General features: G+C 43.5%; 2 protein-coding genes across 2 annotated transcripts; both read left to right on the top strand.

Annotated features, from left to right (window-relative positions):
* Positions 1–169: 169 nt before the first annotated feature.
* Positions 170–6,184, top strand: LOC127059826 (lactase/phlorizin hydrolase-like). The gene is made up of 6 exons (XM_050976998.1): positions 170–833; positions 1,714–1,793; positions 3,034–3,117; positions 3,770–3,872; positions 4,226–4,298; positions 5,025–6,184. Exons 1-6 carry the CDS (start codon positions 170–172, stop codon positions 5,731–5,733), a joined length of 1,713 nt encoding a protein of 570 aa, XP_050832955.1. The 3' UTR covers positions 5,734–6,184.
* A 101-nt stretch (positions 6,185–6,285) lies between these two features.
* Positions 6,286–16,605, top strand: LOC103814626 (lactase/phlorizin hydrolase). Its single transcript, XM_050976886.1, has 10 exons — positions 6,286–6,743; positions 8,042–9,598; positions 9,942–10,210; positions 10,357–10,647; positions 11,455–11,653; positions 12,303–12,505; positions 12,867–12,976; positions 13,506–13,640; positions 14,605–14,828; positions 15,593–16,605. Exons 1-10 carry the CDS (start codon positions 6,320–6,322, stop codon positions 15,835–15,837), a joined length of 3,657 nt encoding a protein of 1,218 aa, XP_050832843.1. The 5' UTR covers positions 6,286–6,319; the 3' UTR covers positions 15,838–16,605.
* Positions 16,606–16,935: the final 330 nt, after the last annotated feature.

Below are 16,935 nucleotides of genomic sequence, written 5' to 3' on the forward strand. Positions count from 1 at the left end.
GGTTTGTTCATCTATGTCTTTTTTATCTACAGTGAAAATCCTGGTCTGTTATTCCAGTATCAGCTAATTGGGAGAACATTTATCTATGGAACAGATAATTTCAGTTAAATATTACTTCTGCTGGTGTATAAGTAGTGTGGAGTAGTTGTTTCTGAAGCAAGGTTCAGAAATGGACCTGATTTGTAAGACAGTTACCCTCTTTCTGTTGGTTTCTCTCAGCCTTGGCATAGATGGGGAGTTGGCTCAGAATTTTATCACCATTGCTGGGCCTCTACCCAGTGAGCTGGCAGAGAGGTTGGGCCTGCAGGACCAGGTCCTGCCCGAGGACCAGCAGGGCCCTGCCGTGGCCGAAGCCCAGGGTTACCTGTGCCAGCCAGACCTCATGGCCTCCGAGCTGCCCCGGTACTTGAGGCAGCTCCGGGAGCTGGGGGTGACGCACTACAGGCTCCTCCTGCCGTGGGCCCGTGTCCTTCCCTCGGGCAGCGCCATGGCGCCGGATGGAGCCCAGGTGCGCTGCCACCGGCAGCTGCTGGAGGCCCTGGCTGCCGCGGGGCTCAGAGCCGTGCTGCTCCTGCACCGCGGCCGCCTCCCCGGCGCTGTGGCTGCGCAGGCCGGCGGCAGGAGAGCCAGGGCTTTTTCTGAGCTTTTTGTGGAGTATGCAGATTTCAGCTTCCGTGCCTTTGGGGACCTGGTGGATGTGTGGCTCTCCTTCAGTGACCTGCCAGAGGTCCTTCAAAGCCTGCCCTACGCTGAGCCCCAGGAACGAGTCCAGGCCCTGGTTGCGGCTCATGAAGGATTTTACTCCATGCTCCATGAGAAAGTCTCACCAGCAGGTAAGGAGAGCAGGGTTTTTCAGTATGACTCACAAATATTTTGTGGTTGCATTAAATGGCAACTGCTACATGGAGTCTCTAGATATTTTTGAGTGCCTTTTCTTGACCCGCAGATGAAAGACTAAAACCTTTCTGAAATGTACCTGAAACCATGAAGAGACAGGGCACAGGAAGTCTCCTATGTGGTAATAACTGTGCAGAAGTCTGCAATGCCCTTGGTTTGACTTTCCTTATTGCAGAAATTAAATCCCCAATCTACCTGTGTTATACAGAGCAACAGATTTTCATCTCTTCCATGATGGGTAGCTGGGATTTTCCAAGCAGATACCTCCTTGGGTCTGCCTTTGGTTTTTCTGTCCCAGACAGACAACCAGTAGAGCTGGCTGAGTCACTATTTCTTTTCCCAAATTTTAAATTAGTTAATTAAATTTAAATTTTTGCATTTGTCAGGAATACTTTGTTGTACAGTTCACACTATCTGGTGATAGCCCTTAGAAGTTGCCCAGATCCCCTCCTGCATCTCCTGTCCCTCCAAGTTCCTTCCACACCAACATCTCAAAAACATTCAGCATAGAATGGATTAAAAGAAAACCAACAATTATAGAACCATCACAAAGGCATGAAAATTAATAAAGATATTATTTATGCAGGGAGTGGAAGGGCATTTTATTTACAAAGGCCCCTTGAATGGTGCCTTTGAATTCCTACCTTCTTCAGTTCTCCATTGAAATCACAGAGTATCCTGAAATCAACTACCTGGAGCAGTGCTGGTGTTCCACAGCTTCAACAATTTAAAACTGATTTTAAAACAACTGCAGTAAACTAAAATTTTTATTTGTCCTTAATATGTTACCAACAGACTGCCTCTTTCTTTCTCAAGGTAGAAAGCTGTCCATTGCTTTGGAAATGGATGATGTCTTGGACAGTGCTTCATCAGAATTGCTTTCACTTTCTCTTCAGGTAGCTCATAATATTTCCTCATGAAGGAAATATTTTCAAAATTATATCAATTTGCCTTGATTTAGCTTTGGTTTTATGTATGGGATCAAATGACTTGTTGTAAGTTAAATAAGATTTTAGCAGGTTGACCAGTTTGTAAGCTTTAATTATTCGATTAATCTGATTATGTGAAACCAATGATTTAAAAATTGTTTCAGCATCCTTTCTTGGCTGGTTGGCACTGATTAAGCTACATGGAGACAAATTTGCTCTCCTAATTGGCAACGTTAGCAATATACTTGCTAAATGACAAGGTGTCTCCAGAAAGGGTACCTGTTACTGTTTTCTCTGCAGGTGTACTTAATGTATCCATATCTTTGGTGCACCACCAAAGATATGGATACATTATTCTAATTAGCTGCTATTTAAAATACCTGCTGATTATGTTAAAACCTAGATTGAGCTGTGCTAAAAGTATTTGCACAGGGATGGCACAACACAAGGGAATGTAATCTCTACAAAGGCAATGACATTCTTTCCTAAAGATCCAGTTCCCTGTTCATAGCTGTCCTCACCAAGAGGATGTTGATGTAGGTTGTAATGTACACATGACAGTGCAGGGTTTTTTTTGCTGTATTCATAATCCTTCAAAACTTAGAACCAGGTCAAGCAATGTTGTAGGATTTAAGCAAGGTGTGGTTTGTAGGGAGAGTGAAGAAGTTTGAGATGAGCCTAATACAAGAGAACCTTGGACTGAAAAACAAACTGAAAGCTTATCAGTTTTATTCCTGCTTCATCATCTGATTCAACAAGAGAGTGTAATCTGTTCTATTGAGGTTGATGACTTCAGTGGGATAACACTTGTGGTATGGAATGATTAAAGATTTCTGAAGTGGACTTTCAGCCAAGGGTTAGATAAAGTTATGTACCTGAACCCCATAGTTATAAAGGTTTCTCTGATAAATCATAAACAGATATAAAGAAATTACCTGTAAATAATTAATTTTAAATTCATAAAATAGAATTTAATGTAGTTGTTTAAGGTGTACTTTGTTTAGAAGGAGACATACAAAGCTCATCTTCCTATACAGTATCCAGTTTGTCTCTCTATATTGTGCAGTGCTCCCATACAGCTGTATGGCTTCTTACTTCAGCAATGTCTCTATCAAACCTTACACAGTTTTATGTATTTTTAATGTAATACTTAAAAAAAAAATCCCACTTTTCTCCCGCATGATTATTTTCCTTTTCTTTTTTCCAGGATTCAGTAGACTTTGTGTCTCTTAAACTTCAGTACCATTGTGGAAATGAAACGGATTTCTACAAGAAATTGAGTGAATTCCAGGTAAAGTTATGCACAGGGTTAAAATGATAGCAGCAAACAACAGAGTTCCGATTTTCTGTGAAAGTTCAGGCAGCAGCTACATTAGGAAGCAGATGCAAAGTACTCATTTCTCTGTTGTTATTCTGACTTAAAAACTGTTAGTGGAAAATGCTGGAAAGGATCATCTTGGTCAATGCTTATTATTGATGCATTAACAACTGGAATGGCAAAATTGTCCCGGACTGAAAAACCTTCTCTCTCACATGCTAAGTGTTTGATAGCTAAGTTGTTAGGCCAATACCTAAGTGCTGAAAGATATTACACTCTAGCATGAACTCTACAGCAGTGCTACCAAACTTCAGATTCCTCATCAGCAGGTGTAGAAATCATCATCAGGTGCTAGAAATGTTACTGAGGGTGAGTTTATTAAAGATCAGATCTTCTGGCAGCACCAACATCAGTGATGCTTTAGGTTGGCAACTATTATAACCTGGTACCTATTATTAAATCTCTGGTAGTGAACTGCGTTCTTAAAATTCATAAGCAAAGAGTCATCCAGCAGCTGGGTAGCAGGATAAAGAGCTGCCCATTTAAAATGCAAAAAATGCCAAGAACATGGTTTTACTAGCTGGCTGATGCTTTTCCATGCTACTCCCTGATTTCTGTTTTGCAGAGTATCTGGAAAGACAAAGACATCTTGGTTTTTAGTTTAAAGGTCCTTGACTGTGCCTCCATGGAAGAGCATCCTTTCATACCAGTAGCTGCCATTGCCACAGGTGAGTGATGTTTGAAGAGGAAGAGCTTTTTAGTTAAGATCTGCATGATAACTTGTAGAGAAAATTCAAAATCATCCAATCTAGGCTGCTTCTATTAGATGAAATAACTTTACAGTTTTTTTAATAGTATTCTTGGAAAATTAAGGATAGATGGTGAGTGTTGAGGGAGGGGAAGCAGAAAATCTTTCCTAGATCTTTTCTTCCTTTTCATCAGCCTCAAACTGCAGAAGGGGAGGTTTAAGTTGGATATTAGGAAAATTTTCTTTCAAGATATAATTGTTTGTTACAAGTAGTGTCATGCAGTCTATGGCATCAAAGACTATATCCGTCACTTACCATTTGTTTGTTTGCAGCTATTAACAAAGAAGCACATATGATTGGGTGTGACATTAATGAGTTCTTGGACTACTTACCTCATGTTTTAAGGTACTATAAAAAATACTGTAACACCATACATACTGTAATAGCATAGCTTCCTCTAGAAACCTATGTGCAGGGAGAGACATTTTAGTAGTATAGTCTGCTGTTAGTTGCTGAAAGGGCTGCAAAGGGCTGTTTTTCTGCTGAGCCCAGTCTCTTTCAATTACTTGCAATCCTCTATCCTGCTACTAATCCTATAATGTAATCCTCTTCCACTCTCTCATCCTTGGTTACCCAAATTGCACCTTCAAGTCAATAGTAACAATTATGTTTTTCAAGCCTTCTGCTTTTTTCAAGAGCAAAATGGTTATAAATAAACAAATCCAATAGAGGCTTTCCTAGGGAAGAAGCCAATTGAGCTTATGGAAATGTGGGAGATGTCATGGTGCAAGGAGATGCTAAGGATTACAATGGCAGGAAACTCATGAAGCAGTTGTAGCATGGGAAATTGCTGCTCACTGCAAGGATTTTGTTTGCACCTCTGACCTAACTAATGGATTATAAGACTCTACATGCAAAGAGCTGTTCTGCTGTTACCCACTGCCCTCCACCTTCATGTCCCAGCTGGGAGAGAGCAGGGTTTGATTGATTGATTGATCAGATGTCAGAGGAAATATATGTGGATTATGTGACCTGAATGGGAAGCAAACTTCCTTCATACTCTTGTGTTTGCAAGTTTTATGGCACTGACATCACCTTGGAGATTTTAACTTCTATTTATTATATTTCCAGTGAATCAAATACTCTACAGGAAAACCCAGATGCTGTTCTTGCCCCTCGGTCCTCGTATCAAACAGTCTGGGAAATGTTTGGTGAACAGTCTGAATCAGAGAGGGATTCTTTCCTGCAAGATGTTTTCCCAAGTGGGTTCCTCTGGGGCATATCCACAGGTGCCTTTAACATTGAAGGAGCTTGGGCAGAGGATGGTAAAGGAGAGAGCATCTGGGACCACTTTGGGCATGGGGGCCATGTCCAAATGAACCAAACAGCAGATGTGGCATGTGACAGCTACTTTAAAACCGGCTATGACATTTACCTGCTTCGGGGTCTTCACCCCCAGCTGTACAAATTTTCTGTATCCTGGTCTAGAATTTTCCCTGCTGGCATGAACAAGACCATCAATTCCAAGGGTGTTGATTATTACAACAACTTAATTGACCGCTTGGTAGACTCTAACATTGAGCCCATGGTGACTCTGTTCCACTGGGACCTGCCCCAGGCTCTGCAGGCTCTTGGTGGCTGGCAGAACGAAAGCATCATAGATGCTTTTGTGAGCTATGCAGACTTCTGCTTTTCCACATTTGGGGATCGGGTCAAGCTCTGGGTTACATTCCATGAGCCCTGGGTTATCAGCTACGCTGGCTATGGCACCGGAGAGCATCCTCCAGGAATCACTGACCCAGGAGCAGCATCTTACAAGGTAGGGCACAGGAATAATTAGGATCCTGAAGCTACTCTTGTTGGGTTGTTTTCCATGCTGGTTCTGTGCTTTAACTTGTTCAAATCTAATGTGGCCTCTGAGACAACTATTTGGTTGCTGGATTTATGATACTTCTTAAAATCGAGTTAGTTAACAGAGGCCAGATGTTATTTTATTTTTCTATTCTGAAAGCTGATGTGGATGGATAGTCAAATTCTTTTGGTAATTCCAAAACCTACTACACTCCCTCATCTATAATTAGTTTTGTCAAGGTGTTTTCTTTTGGATAGAGAGGACGTTTTCACATGGCAATAAATAAACCAAATGCTTAAGAGGTTTTGTGCAATGCAATGTGACACATTTTCCTCTGCTTTCTGCTTCCCAGGTTGCTCACACAATTCTCAAGGCTCATGCCAAGGTCTGGCACTTGTATAATGACAAATACCGTTCTCAGCAACTGGGAAAGGTGGGGCTGGTGCTGAACTCGGACTGGGCTGAACCCAAAACTCCAGGCAGCTCCGAGGACATAAGGGCATCTGAGAGGTACCTGCAGTTCATGCTTGGCTGGTTTGCTCACCCCATATTTGTTAATGGTGATTACCCAGATATGCTGAAGGCTCAGATCCAGGACGTGAACCAGCAGTGCTCCACGACAGTTGCACAGCTGCCTGTGTTTACAGAGGAGGAGAAGTCCTTGGTGAAAGGGACTGCAGATTTCTTTGGCCTTTCCCATTACACTTCCCGCCTGGTCAGTGCTGGGACTGTCAGGATGTGCACACCAGGCTACGAGAGCATTGGGAACTTCTCCTTGCATGTAGATCCTTCCTGGCCACAGGCTGCCTCTTCTTGGATCCATGTGGTCCCTTGGGGATTAAGAAGGCTGCTGAAGTTTGTATCCCAGGAATACACAGGGTCAAAGATCCCAATATACATAGCAGGGAATGGTGTGCCTACAGGAGACACTGGAGATCTACTCAATGACACTCTGCGAGTGGATTACTTCCGCCAGTACATCGATGAGGCCCTGAAAGGTATGGAAAAATCAAATTACTTTTTTTTTTTTTTTTTTACATGGCAAGTGGTTACTCTAGACCTTCCATGGTGGTTAACTTTAAAACATCACCACTTGCACAGTGAGCCCAGTGAGCCTCCTGTTGTGTAGGTAATGAGTGTGACTTTATACTCTTAAGCCTGTCTGGTGTCCAAATATGGAGCTCTCCATTCTCTTTAGATATTGGAATGCACTTTTTTTATATGGATTAATGTAGCCTGGACCCTAAGGTCAGTGCATCTGTGAGGACACTGTTCATACACTCCAGTTCTCCTGGAGATAACTGGCCTGCAGGCTTTTGCCTGTAGACCTCTCATAAACTGGGGCATAAACTGCCTTTACCAGTTAATCAGACCTACATGCCAGTAACCACTTCAGACTGGAAATATCTTTCTAAAATTCCTACATCAATCATTTTGAGAATGTTTAGGTTATGCTTGTAGAATGTTCAAGTTATGCTTGTGTCTTTGCAAGATGTGTATCTTTTGACATAAAAATAGTGTTAGTGGCAAGTTCTGGACATAGAGAGCTGAGATTTCAAATAGAGATTTGACTGGTGCTCTCTAGATAGACTAAACAATACTGTCAGGAAAACATTAAATATGCTCTATTAAATATATTGGTGATCAGTGTGTACAGCATTTGATCTGCTTGACCTAGATATCAACGTAGTGCTAGAAGTGCTGAAAGAGCTACAGAAAACAGAATTTAATGTTGCTGTTATGCCTCAGCAGAAGTAAAGAGGATGGACTGCACATGGGAGTGAACTTTTTTTGAATAAGAGAGATTTAGTGCTTTTTTGTAAGCAGTGTGAGGAGGGATGCTGGATTTGCCTGTGCTGGTATTGGGTACACAGTTCAGCTAAAAGAAGCTCTCCTGTGCTCAGGGAATATAGGCAAGTGCTAAATATCTGTAATGTTTCAGTTTAATTACAGTGTTAAATCTAAAAGTGAACCATACACGTAAATTGATGAAATCTGCTTGAAAACAAGAACACAGGGGAAGGGATACCAGTGTCCTGTACTCAGGACACCTCTTGACAAATACTTCTTTTCTCACACCTTTCTATTACTAAGCATTTCACCAGCCCCTATTACCATGCTGACTGCTTTTCCTACCAGATACTCCTAATTGTTTAGGAAGTTGTTTTAGCCTTTAAAACCATTTGCAAGTGCTTGGCTTGTCACACCTATTCTTGGCTGTGGTGCTTCTGTAGTGCTGAGCTGTGTTCAGGAAATATTCAGGTGGGTAATTAATAGTGTTTTGTTTCTGTGGCAGCGGTGAAACTGGATGCTGTTGATGTCCGGTCCTTCATTGCTCGATCCCTGCTTGATGGCTTTGAAGGCCCAGCAGGATACAGCCTAAAATTTGGGCTGCATCATGTGAACTTTGAAGACAGCAACAGACCAAGGACTCCCAAGGCATCTGCTTACTTCTATTCCAGTGTTATTAGAAAAAATGGTTTTCCCTCCCAAGCCTTGAGCAGATCTACACCAGTGGTGTTTGACCGACCTGTGCCATCAAAGCTGCCAAGTTTACCAGCATCAGAAGTTCCCTCCAAGGCAAAGGTTGTCTGGCAGAAGTTTTCATCCCAGACTGCCTTTGAAAGAGACATGTATTTTTATGGGACATTCCCAGAGGATTTTACGTGGGGTGTGTCTTCCTCTGCCCACCAGATAGAGGGAGGTTGGGATGCTGATGGCAAAGGACCCAGCATTTGGGATAACTTTACTCATGTCCCAGGGAATGTAAACAATAACGATACTGGAGATATAGCTTGTGATAGCTACAACAAGGTGGAGGAAGATATTTACATGCTGAGAGCCTTAGGGGTAAAGAACTATCGCTTCTCCCTGTCCTGGCCTCGAATTTTCCCCACTGGAAGGAACAACTCAATCAACAGCTATGGAGTTGCATACTACAACCGTCTCATTGATGGACTGATTGCAAACAACATCACTCCAATTGTCACTCTCTACCACTGGGACCTACCACAAGCTCTCCAGGACATCGGTGGCTGGGAGAGCAATGAGCTGATTGACCTGTTTGACAGCTTTGCAGACTTCTGTTTCCAGACCTTTGGGGACAGGGTGAAGTTCTGGATTACCATCAATGAACCCAACGTCATTTCCCGGCTGGGCTACGGCAATGGGTTGTTCCCACCCAATGTCAAGGAGCCTGGCAGTGCTCCCTACAGGGTTGCCCACATCTTACTGAAAGCTCATGCCAGGGTCTACCACACCTACGATGACAAATACAGAGCGAGTCAGGGAGGGGTCATTGCCCTGTGTCCCTTCATTAGCTGGGCTGAGCCAAAGACACCAAGCGACCCCAGGGACATTGAAGCTGCTGACAGGTACCTGCAGTTTTTGGTGGGTTGGTTCACACACCCCATTTTCAAAAATGGGGACTACCCTGAGGTCATGAAGTGGAAAGTTGGGAACAGGAGCGAGCTCCAGAACCTGCCGTCGTCGCGCCTGCCGGTTTTCACAGCGGAGGAGCGCGAATACATCCGGGGCACGGCAGACGTCTTCTGCTTCAACACATACTCCGCCAAAATTGTAAGCCATTCAACAACACGTCTGAGGCCCTTCTCTTATGAGTATGACCAGGAAGTTTCAGTAACAGTTGACAGCTCCTGGCCTTCCTCAGCTCTCTCTGACCATCGGCCTGTGGCCTGGGGACTGAGGAGGGTACTGAACTGGATCAAAGAGGAATATGGAAACCCCCCAATATATATCATTGAGAATGGCGTGGGGAAAAAGGCCAAATCGGATATTGATGACAATGCCAGGATATTTTACTACAAAACATACATTGATGAAGCTTTAAAAGGTACCAGAATTTGCTTTTGTTTTGTTGGTGTTGTGTGTCTCCTCTCTAGATTTCTGATTACTTAACTCCTCTGAAGAGTCCTTTTTAAAAGTGGTTGATATCAGTCTTTAAATAGTCTGAACACATTATAAACATAGTGTTTGATTTTATGATCTCCTTTGCATGGTGGCACTTTGTTTCCTCAAGCTGTGAAGATTCTCTCAGTGATCTTAGTTGACCAGTGCCACCTGTATGAAGCAGCTCCTATACTAGGAGCCTGTATGTGCTTGCATGTGAATTCCTTAGGGTTCATTTAATGTGTGATTATGCCACTGATGCTCCTGGTTTTTCTCTGGTCTTTCAGCTTACAAGGTAGATGGTGTTAATCTGAAAGGATACAACGCTTGGTCTCTGATGGATAACTTTGAATGGGTGGATGGTTATGATCCCAGATTTGGATTGCACCAGATTGATTTTGACAACCCCAACAGGCCGAGGACGCCGAAGCGCTCTGCTGTGTACTATGCTGAAATCATCCGCAATAATGGCATCCCACTGCCCAAGGAAGATGAATTTTTATATGGAGAGTTTCCAAAGAACTTCTCGTGGAGTGTGGCAACTGCAGCTTACCAGGTTAGGAAACTGAGATGGACTCCTGAAGTATCTGTGGACAGTTAATTGATTGTGTGGCACCACAAAGAATAACAGGCTGAATTCTTTGCTAGGCTGAGACCTAAATTTGGCATTGCTAATAATTCTTCCCGCATTTTCAATTACAGATTGAGGGAGGATGGAGAGCTGATGGGAAGGGGCTTAGCATTTGGGACAAATATTCCCACACTCCCTTGAGAATCGGCAAGGATGCAACTGGAGATGTAGCTTGCGACAGCTACCACAGGATTGAGGAGGATGTGGAAATGCTGAAAAGCCTCAAGGTGTCTCACTATCGCTTTTCAATCTCCTGGTCCCGTGTTCTCCCAGATGGGACCACCAGGTACATCAATGAAAAGGGACTGAACTACTATGAAAGGCTGATTGATGCCCTTCTGGCAGCCAACATTATGCCTCAGGTAACTACACCCAATAACTTTCAGGTTACTAAAAAATACCAAACCCCAAATTTGATGCTCAGAGCAATGTCTGTGTTTCCATCCATACCCTCCTCCCCACAGAAATTGTTTTTCATGGTTTTTCATTTCATTTTGTGAAGAAACATGGGGTATTGCATAAGCAAATGAACTTGGAATGTAGGGATGTGTTGAAATTACTACCCAGAAAGGCCACAGTAAACTTATTGTTGGCTGTTTCCAATTGCCTTCTTGTCCCTTTACCTTGGAAATAGATTCCACAGGGAATCTATGTAGGGATCTTTCAGACACTGAGGTGAGACTGACTAATGTAGTTCCCAGAATCTTCCTTCTTGCCTTTCTTAGTGATGGCTTTATTCTTTTCCCTGGAGTCAGGAAGCTCCACCGGTCAGTGTTATTTGTCACATACAATAGCTGGTGACCTCAGCCCTGCATCAATCAGCTCTTTCAACACTGTTGAGTGACTTTGAGGTCTCCTCATACCCCTGTACCAGCCCAGACAGGTGTTCTAGTGGATTGTATTTCAGCTGAGAGTCAGTGCAGGTGCAGCAGTTCTTCACTGATGAGTTCTGGCTGTCACAAGGTGGTTTTTGGTAAAAGCTTCATCTTCACCATTAGGCAGTCCCTAAAGAAACTGGCAAAAATGTATTTTATTGCATGCATGAGTGATCACTGCGGTAGGAACAGGTAACTGCAGATCAAAGCACAGTTTATTTGTGGTGATAAATGAATCTGAGTTACTATGAGAGTGGCTGGTTGAGTCCTTTGTCCTCCTGTCTTTCCCCACAGGTAACTCTCTATCACTGGGACCTCCCACAGGCACTGCAGGACGTTGGTGGGTGGGAGAATGATACTATTGTTCAGAGGTTTAAGGAATATGCTGAGGTCCTTTTCCAGAGGCTAGGGGATAAAGTGAAATTTTGGATAACCCTCAATGAACCCTACAACACTGCCTATCTTGGCTATGGCGTTGGCACAGCTGCTCCAGGTAAGACTGCTGGGCATAGCCTCAGAGCCCTCGTGGCGCTGTCAGCACAACTGTTTTATGCTGCAGCAGAGCAGTTCCTTGGGGCTTGCAAAGGTAGAACAAGGAAACTGGTGTGCTGTGGATAGATGGGGTTTAGATTGCTGTGGTGTGCTGAACAGGAACTTCTTTTACTCTGCCTGTCACCTCCAAGTCAGGATTACACTTGCTGCCTGGAGCAGACCTTATTTCCAGACCAACTCCAGGGACTGTGGAGAAGATTTAGGGCTGAAAGGTAGAAGAAGATTTAGGGCTCAGCAGCACGGTAGAACCAAGAGGAGGGGATGTGAGACAACCTGAACACACAGCTTTCTTCTTTCCAAACTGGCAACAGCAGCCTGCATCAGGGCTGGCAGTCAAGGTCCCACTCCAGAGGGAGGAGGGGGCAATGCAGGGTTCTCCTTCCACAGCCTTCCCATGGCAGCTGCTCCTTCAGCTGCCTCTGCCTAGCACTGATTCCAGCCCAGGGCTGGGCTTGGGGCACCAGGTGTTGCACATTCATTCCTTTTCCAGGGACAGCTGTGGGTACCCTGGGGTTGTGTTAACCTGGGATGGAGCCGTGAGAGGGCTGGGAAGTGCTGCTCCACTGCCCATGCTGTCTCTGTCCCTGCAGGCGTCTCGGTTCGGCCAGGGCGCGCTCCCTACGTGGTGGGGCACAACCTGATCAAGGCACACGCCGAGGTCTGGCACCTCTACAACGAGACCTTCAGGGCCAGGCAGGGAGGGCTCATCTCCATCACCATCAACTCTGACTGGGCAGAACCACGCAACCCACACAACCAGGAGGACATTGAAGCTGCCAGACGGTTCATGCAGGTACAGAGACCCCTGGTCACAGCTCTCCCAGCTGCTCCAGGTGACACCCCTTCTTTGGGTGCTGGACGTGCCCAGAACCCAGGTCAGCATCTTACTGACATAAAATGGTGAGGCAGAAGCATCACTGCAAGGAAATGTATCCCCGTCTTATGGGGGCTGATCAAGAATGCCATAGAAATGAGACAAAATATGGCTGCAGTGACAAAAGCTTATAAATTTACTGCTGTTATATGGGCATCCCTTTGTATCTCCGTGTGCCTGTTGTAAATTCAAGTATCACCTATAAAGCAGCACATGACAGAGGAATGGCTAAATCCCAAGTTTTTGTGTATGATTTATCCTCCCTAATCTCCTGGTTTAGTTTTTTCTAGGTTGGTTTGCTCACCCCATTTTCAAAAATGGTGATTATAGTGAAGTGATGAAAAGAAGGATTCAGGAACGAAGTCTGGCCCAGGGCCTGAGCAAATCCCGGTAAGAGGCCAGGCACACACCTGCTTTTGTTTCACTGGCTGTGCTGAATCATGCTTTTCTTATAGAAATGATACATTTCAATGATTCTATTCCAATGTTACTGTAAAAAAGCTAACTATCCTCACAGAAAAATTCTCGTGTATATTTTCAGAGAATCACAGTATGGTTTGTGTTGGAAGGGACCTTAAAGATCATTTAGTTCTAATCTAGGCAGGGGTGCTTTATCTATTCCCTGACTTTACCTCTCTTGCAAACTAAATTGACTAATATATATTTGGGGTAATAAATTGTCAGCTCAGTGACACAGTAACTGTGCTGCATTAGCCACAGTACTTTACCTGATGCCTGTAGTAAATTTGTTTAACTTTTCTTAAAACTGTGTACTGAACTCATTGGTCCCTCTCAGTTACATTTCTTATTTTCCCTTTCAGTTCCCAGTTTCTCTCCTTGTGCTTGTGGGGCTAGTCCCAGGGATCCCAGCATTACCCATGGAGTGTGTGCAAAGTGTATTTTTTGTTTTCTCTTGCAGACTTCCAGAATTTACTGAGAGTGAAAAACAAAGAATTAAAGGCACATATGACTACTTTGGTCTGAATCATTATACCACAGTTTTAACATACAACCTAAACTATCCTAAGGGTGTTAAGTCATATGACTCTGATAGGTAAGAGATGAATGGAAATTATTGGTCAAGTAAAATCTGCACACCTGGAGCCTGGGTTAACTGACAAGTAAATTTATATAGCACATAAAGCTGAGATAGGTGTTTTAAGCTGTTATAAAACAATACTAGGGATAATTATATTATATTATAATTATATTATATTATAGTATATTTATTATATTATGTTTATTATATGCTGTTATAAAACAATACTAAGGATAACCAAACAGTACCTGAGGTGCTGCTGTCATAAAAGCCCAGCATGAGCCTTTTTCTTACAGACATGAGGTGATAAGCAGTATTTATCATATTTCCTGCCTCCAATCTGCAGCTTAAACTGTGAGGTGTTATCTTCTGGTTTATGCACACTGATCCATTTGCTATTAAACAGGTTTAGGTCCCTCACTGTATTGGATAAATGTAAGTTCAAAGCCTAAATAGCTAAATCACTTCATGGTTAAGTATAGATTAAGTCAGGATTTTTTATTTAGACACTAATTTTATTTCTCAACCTCAAAAAGTAAAGAGTAGGAACTTACTTATTTTTCTAATGAGAATTCAGGTAATGGTGGGACCACATGTGAAATTGTCTCCTTTCCAAAATGTTTCCACAGGGAATAGATGAAATTGGAAATAACTTTACTTTGCTGGTACATCCCAGCCCCTTATAGTTTAACCCTCTAGGACAGCGGGCTCATTACATTCCTGCATGTAATGTAAAGGGCAATTTTGTGCGCTCAAGCACTACATTATGCCTTGAAAAGTAGAAATGGCATTGTAGTATGCAAAGATTTGGAACCCACATCACATCATCAGCAACAGCGGCTGATTTGCACAGAGTGTAATTGTAAATCAAAACACGAGAAGTGTTTTTTTAGGCTTGTGAGCACCAGCAGCATCTTAGCCCTGGGCACGGAGCTGCCTGGCAGGTGGGACTGGCCCTGAGCAGCGTCCTCCTCCACAGGGGCGTGGCCACAGTGACCGACCGCAGCTGGCTGGGCTCTGGTTCCCTCTGGCTGAAGGTGACACCCTTTGGGTTCAGGAAGATCCTCAGGTGGATAAAGGAAGAGTACAACAACCCTCCCATTTATGTGACTGAAAATGGAGTCTCAGAAAGGGGAGCCTTTAAATTCAATGACACTTGGAGAATGCATTACTATCGGACTTACATTAACGAGGCACTGAAAGGTAAGAGTGAATATAGACATCTGGTCATCCAAAGCTCTGGAGAGCAGCACTGGCTTTGCCACAAGACTGATGTGTATAAAGCAATTTGTAAAGAGCTGAAAACCACTGCTAACACAGTTGCAAGTCACACAGTTACATGGGCTTACTGAATCCACTTCCAAAAGCCTTTGGGTTTACCAAAAACTGCTCATGGATACTCACAAATGTGCAGGGAAAGATGATCTAAAGGAAGAGAACAAACCCTGGGTTTAGTGGGGTATCCTGCAGATTCCTTGGTTTGCTCTGCACGTGGTGAGAAAGCTACTTTTACCTGATAAACTCCTTCTAGTCTGACTACAGTTGTGTCTAAAAACTGCATATTTTTAAAAAACAACAGTTAAAACCCAACTCCCAAACTGGTTTCAGTTACAGCAGTGGTCAAACAACTTCAGGAAAGGGCTTTTTCAGTTTGCTTTTCTGATGTATTGGGAGCAGCTAGGTGTTCAGGCATTTACTGCCGTGTAAAGGCCCCACAAACACTTGTTTAGGCAATGGTTGCATTTTAGTGGGTTTTCTTCTCTATTTCTAAACCTTTGTTTCTTGCACAAAAGCTTTGATTTTTGGAGCAGAGAAAAGCAGTGCCCAGTCCTGGTGCTGAGTGAACTTGCTTGTTGGCAATAACCTCCCTGTGTGCCACGTGTGGATGCTCTGGAGCACCTCCCTGCCCTGGCTGGCCGAGGGGTGACCACTGACCTGTTTTCTCTTCTCTCTGCTCCTGCCTGCAGCTGTTGTGCTTGATGGTGTCAACCTACGGGGCTACACTGCGTGGACGCTGATGGACAACCTCGAGTGGGCAGTAGGTTATGAGGAGAAGTTTGGGCTCTACTATGTGAATTTCTCAGACCCAGCCTTGCCACGGCACCCCAGGGCCTCAGCCAAGTATTACTCACAGATCATAAACTGCAATGGCTTTCCAGACCCAGCCACAGGCCCACATCCCTGTCTGGAACAGGAGCCAGAAGGTAAGTGACACAGCAGAAATTGTGCTTGTGTGTTTGCATCTAATCGTAATCCCAAAAGAGTTCCATAATCCTAACGTTTTAGAGACACCACCATTATCTGCAATATTTCTTTTTAAAGATTCCAGTCAATGTCACTTTCTTATGCAAAACCAGACTAACAACCAAATCTTGTGCAAGAGCACCTCAACACATGCTTGTCTTAAGAATGTAGCAAAAGTTACTCCATTAGACTTCATTCCAACAGAACTGCCCAAGATGTTTTCCAAACCACACACATGCAATATTCCCACAAGATTGTTTAGAAAAAAATGTGAATGCTTTATACAAATCCTTGTTTTGGGTAAGGCTTTGGAAATATTGATTCTTTTGTCATTTGTGTCTTCTCCACTGAAGTAGTACAATGAAAAGCAACCAGTGTTAGTGTGGGTGTTTGGGAATAAGAACACTCACCTGTCCCATCAGGAATTGCACTGTCAGCCTCAGCTGTGCCTTTACTATGAGCTAGAATTGTATCCTCCCTGAACCCCAGAGTACTGAAGAGCAGAGTTAAAAGCCTGGTGGAGGCAGGGAGCAGCAGTTCCCACACCTGCATGGAACAGGCTCTGCACTAACACTTTTCTCCTTGTTTTCCCATTCAGTGACACCAACAGTCCCCACTCCAGGAGCAGCTGACAGCGTGCGCTTTTTGGGATTGGATTTGACATCCCAAGGTGCAGAAATAGCACTCTATGTGCTTTTTGCTCTTTCTATAGTTGGAGCAATGGGCTTGGCTCTTTTTGCATACAAATACGGAAAATCATCCAAAAGATCCCATAAACAGTCACACATGGAACTAGTAGTAAACTGTAATATTTCCACTTCATAGAATGTTTGTTTATTCTTAAAAAAAGTCTGTACCACCAGGAAAATGAACTACTGCTTGCAGTATTGCAGCTTTCTGTCTTGCCTCAGACATGGCTCCCCAGCATTTTGTTGTTTGCGTCCCAATTTGAAAAGGGGGAAGAAAATTATTTTTCTGTGTTGACTGTCTATTTTGTCCATGGGCATTACTGATATGATTTCTTAAAGACCAAAGTAAAATTGGTTGTTCCTACCTGAATATAAAG

This window comes from Serinus canaria, chromosome 7 (genome assembly GCF_022539315.1).
Source record: "Serinus canaria isolate serCan28SL12 chromosome 7, serCan2020, whole genome shotgun sequence".
In the NCBI taxonomy this organism is placed as follows: Eukaryota; Metazoa; Chordata; class Aves; order Passeriformes; family Fringillidae; genus Serinus; species Serinus canaria.